We start from the raw sequence: 4,204 nt of genomic DNA, 5'->3' as shown, positions 1-4,204 counted from the left end.
TCCGTCGAGATGGGAGATACTTCGCTTTCGAAAGCACGCGAAGGCCTACTGCCTACTACTACCAGACGTATGGGGAAAGCAGACAGACGCGCTTGGAGCCAGACATGCCGGAAGTAAAGAGCAGACGCGTTGGACAAGAGCCAGGGAAGGATGCAAGAGTGCAGGGAAGCAGTCGCTGAAATTTCGGAACACGGGGCGATGGAGGAGATATCGAGAAAGAACGGAAGTGCCGGAGGTTGGGAAGCTAGAGGGAGGGATGGAGGGAGAGGGAAGGAGGGTGGGTGGGGGAGAGAGGGAGAGGAAAGGAGCGAGAGGGAAGGAAGGAGGAGGGTGGGGGAGAGGGAGAAAGAGAGAAGGGGGAGAAGGAAGATAAAGGCGACAGAGAGAGAAAGAAAGAAAGAGATAGAGAGACGGAGAATGCTCTTGGCAGCGATGAATGCAGGTTCTTGTGCACAGGAGGCTGGTTGCGGACTGCAGGACCGAAATACGATAATACACGCTGGGTTCGCGATCTGCACATTAGCAGATATTTCGATAACAGGTATTCATTTTTCTTTGGCTTTCCAGGTAGAATTTTGATCATGTTGCGAAGCGAGTGTTTTCACGAGCTCTGACGTAGAGTACTTGGCGCCGGTCCATCGCCTCGGCCGCCTCGACCAAAGCCTCTCGAGGGACATTGTGATGAGGCAGGAATAAATTACTTGTTGTGATGGACTCTCCAAGTGCAGAGTGTCCTGAGTTCAAAGGGGACGGTGAATATGCTTGAGAGTGTGTGTGTGTTCTCGTGCAGTGTATTTTTAGGTGTTGTTGAAGATTGCATCCTGCAGATTCGGTGCATTTCCCGCTGATCGATATTGCGCGAGAAATAATGAGTGATCCTGCAGTGGCGAGAGACAGCCCGTCGGCGGAGGGATCGGGAGCAGCGAGTGCGAGCGCGGGAGGGCGCCCATAATGCCGCCCTCTGCGCCATGTCCCGCCGACTATGGAACCTGCTGGAGTGGCTGGTGCCCGACCAGGGAGGAGATGCCGCCACCACCGCGCCCACCGCTCCAGCAGCCACGCACCAGGAGGTCGTCAGGCCGGGGGCCGCGGGGCGCCGCACCCACACCCCCCGTCGCCCCACCACGCCCACGCTCTCCGCCAGCGGGGGGATCTACCAGGCGGGCGGCCACGGCCTGGCGGCGACCCAGCTCCGCAGCAGTGTGAGTTACACCGAGGGCTGTGTGGACCGCAGGTACGACACCGGCGAGGCTGCCAAAAATCTGCTGGAAAAGTTACGGACAAAAACTCCAGCCAAATCTCGCCCTGAAGCGGCAAACGCTGCGTCGGCAGTGACAAACAATAATGAAAATGAAGTTAAACCGGAAAGTAAAAATGTAAGTAGCGGGGGGGAGAAAAGGAAGGATGAAGCCAAGGGCTCCGTCGGCGCGAGTAAGGACGAGGCGCCCGTCGCGGGGCGGTCCCGCCGGCGGTCGCTGCCCGGCTCGACGGAGGAGACCCCGCGCCCGCACCCGCACCCTTCGACCAGGTTCTCGTTGCCCAGGAAGTTCTCCATGCAGGCGTCGCGACGGAGCTCTGCCATCCGGCGGAGGGTGAGCAAGGCCGGCGCTGACGTCATGCGGCCGAGCGCCGACGCCGCCAGAGACAAGGAAAGCGGGCCGCCGCACGCCGCGCAGAGGGCTGACGTCATCAGCACGTCGGACGAGGACGACGAGACGCGCGCCCGAGGCCAGATCAGGAGGAAGCCCACCAAGACGCGCAGCGACTACTCGCTCCACCTGGACGACTCGGCGCTGGGGAGCAGCTCCACGGACACGCCCGAGATCCTGAGCGACCCCCCGCGCGGCTGCCGGGACGTGACGCCCGGCATCCTCACCTTCAGCACGGGTCAGCTCAGCGCGATGACCTCCAGTGTCCGAGACGCCGTGACCTCCATGGCGCGCGAGGCCGTGACCTCCGGCGCGCGCGACAGGGTCAACAACATAGCGGCGCCGAGCTACCTCCACGAAGCCGTCCTGAGCCTCGGCGACGGGCGGTTCTCGCCGTCGACCCCGGGGAAGAGGGACGTGATGCTCCCCCCGCTGCACGGGGACCCCCGCCCGCCCACGACGCCCACCGCCGCACCCTTGGCCGCCGTCACACCCACCTCGAGCCTTAGGTCCAACCTCAAGCACAAAGGGCAACTCAGGAGGAAGAGGTCGGATTCGGGTCACTCGGTCACGTTCGACCTGCCGGAGGACTGCGACAACCTGGGCGGGGCGAAGGCGCGGTTCCGGGACGACGCGGAGCCGCTGTCCAAGTGCATGAAGGAGCAGTGTAACAGGTCGAAGCAGAGCAGCGTGAAGAAGGAGGCCACGGACAGCGACCGCACGCCCGACGCGGAGGAGCTCCCCGGGCTCCTGGCGAGGGCGGAAGCGGCAGAGGCGGCGGCCAGAGCGAGCCTTCGGAGCGGCGAGAGCGACGCGCCCGCGGACGGCGACTTGGCGGCCGGGGAGCGCACTCCCGACAGCATCTTGGAGTCTGACCTGAGCACCACGCACATCCTGAGCCCGGAGGACGTGCTGTCGTGGCCGCGGGAAGACAGCCAGATCTTCACGTGGCACCAGCCGCTGCAGCAGGTGGACCCGGTGGTCACGCCCCCTCGGGTCCCCAACGGCGTGCCCCAGCCCGCCGCCGCCAGCCAGCGCCTCCACCTCAGCCTCGGCGGGAGTGACAACAGTCTGGACCAGAACATTACTTCGCTCAGCGACGACGGCCAGACGTTCTGTCTGAACTTGCCCCCGCTCCCTCCCCCGCGCTGCTCCCCCCTCTCCCCGCAGTTCCTCCCCTCGCTCACGTGGTCGTCGGGCGAGAGTGGGTGCAGCGGCGGGTCGTCCGCCCGCGGCCCCGACTCGGGGTACTGGGGCACGGGCGAGGGCGCCGTCGGGACGGGGCGCCGCGGCGTCAAGGTGGTCACGCAGGGCAGGGAGCTCTACCTGCCCTACGCCTTCCTCCACCACGGCAGACTCCGACTCCGCATCGTCAGAGGTAAGTGCGTTTGCACTCTTGAAAGGTTGGCAGATTTCGAGATATTGTTAATAAGGCATCTACTGGCTCCTGGTCTGATGCCTTGGTATGCGCGGCATACGGGGCCCAGATGAAACAATAGAACAAGGGAGAAAGACACTTTCATTAGAAAATGTAAATCCTATTTGGTCTGATCTTCTTGGTATGATTTAATCAAAAGAGCTTTAAAAAAGTATTGAAGAAAAAGATACTCCCACATATAAACCCTGATCACATGCTGGCTTCCCTGCACATGCCAGAACGACGGCCTGATTTAATCCTCAGTCAGTCCTTAGCTGTAGGAAGTATTTTTGTTACTATGGCAACGAATGGTACGTAATATCATCCCGACGACATTTAACATTTCCAAGCCGTTCTCAGAGGTAAACGTAAGCGTTATAGATAAATCATTATGGTATTTTTCAGACCAATAAACAAAAATTGTAATAATGACAAGGAACCTGTATTTTCACTCTAGCTACTAATGTATACATATTGTATATATTTATAACAATTGTTATAAGTATATATAATAAATATATATAATCATTATTATTGTTATTTTTAATAATATAATCATTATCGTTATCATTATTATTATTATCATTATTATTATCATTATTATTATTATTATTATTATTATCATTATTATTATTATTATTATTAACATTAATATCATTATTATTATTATTAACATTAATATCATTATTACTATCAGATCTGCACTATCATTATTAGATATTCCTATTTTAAGCTTCTGAGTTCATTCATATTCACGCAGCTGTGACGGCACTCGAATAAATATCGTATGACAGCCACCCTGATTAAGGACAGGAAATCGAAATGATTTGGCCAGTATCCCTTTCGTGGGAAAATTGGACGAGCCGGTTAATCAGTGACAAACGAATTAATACTCCTGCCAAAGCAATGCGGATCAGAATGTTGAATTAAACGCCGACAATATTGGGTTTTTTTATGGGATTATCAATCTTGTTTAATTTTCTAAAGTGCGATGGATAGCAGGGTTTTTTTGAGGGGGGGGAGGGGGCAAAATTGCGAACTGTAGGTAGACTGTAATTCGAAATTAGAGATGTGGATGGGAGTGGGAATTTCTAATTTCCACTGATAATGTTTTTGGAGGAAATATTTGCATCCACAT

General features: G+C 55.8%; 1 protein-coding gene across 1 annotated transcript in view; it reads left to right on the top strand.

Moving 5' to 3' along the window:
- Window positions 1–3,140, top strand: part of LOC125034670 — a 128,322-nt gene extending 125,182 nt beyond the window's left edge. Inside the window, exon 2 of the mRNA XM_047626570.1 lies at window positions 568–3,140. Within this exon, the coding sequence (XP_047482526.1) occupies window positions 969–3,140 (2,172 nt within the window). The 5' untranslated portion in view covers window positions 568–968. The remainder of the gene's footprint in view (window positions 1–567) is intronic.
- The last annotated feature ends 1,064 nt before the right edge of the window (window positions 3,141–4,204 follow it).

The sequence above is a fragment of the Penaeus chinensis genome, chromosome 18 (genome assembly GCF_019202785.1).
Source record: "Penaeus chinensis breed Huanghai No. 1 chromosome 18, ASM1920278v2, whole genome shotgun sequence".
In the NCBI taxonomy this organism is placed as follows: Eukaryota; Metazoa; Arthropoda; class Malacostraca; order Decapoda; family Penaeidae; genus Penaeus; species Penaeus chinensis.
This window is presented reverse-complemented; position numbering and strand designations above follow the sequence as displayed.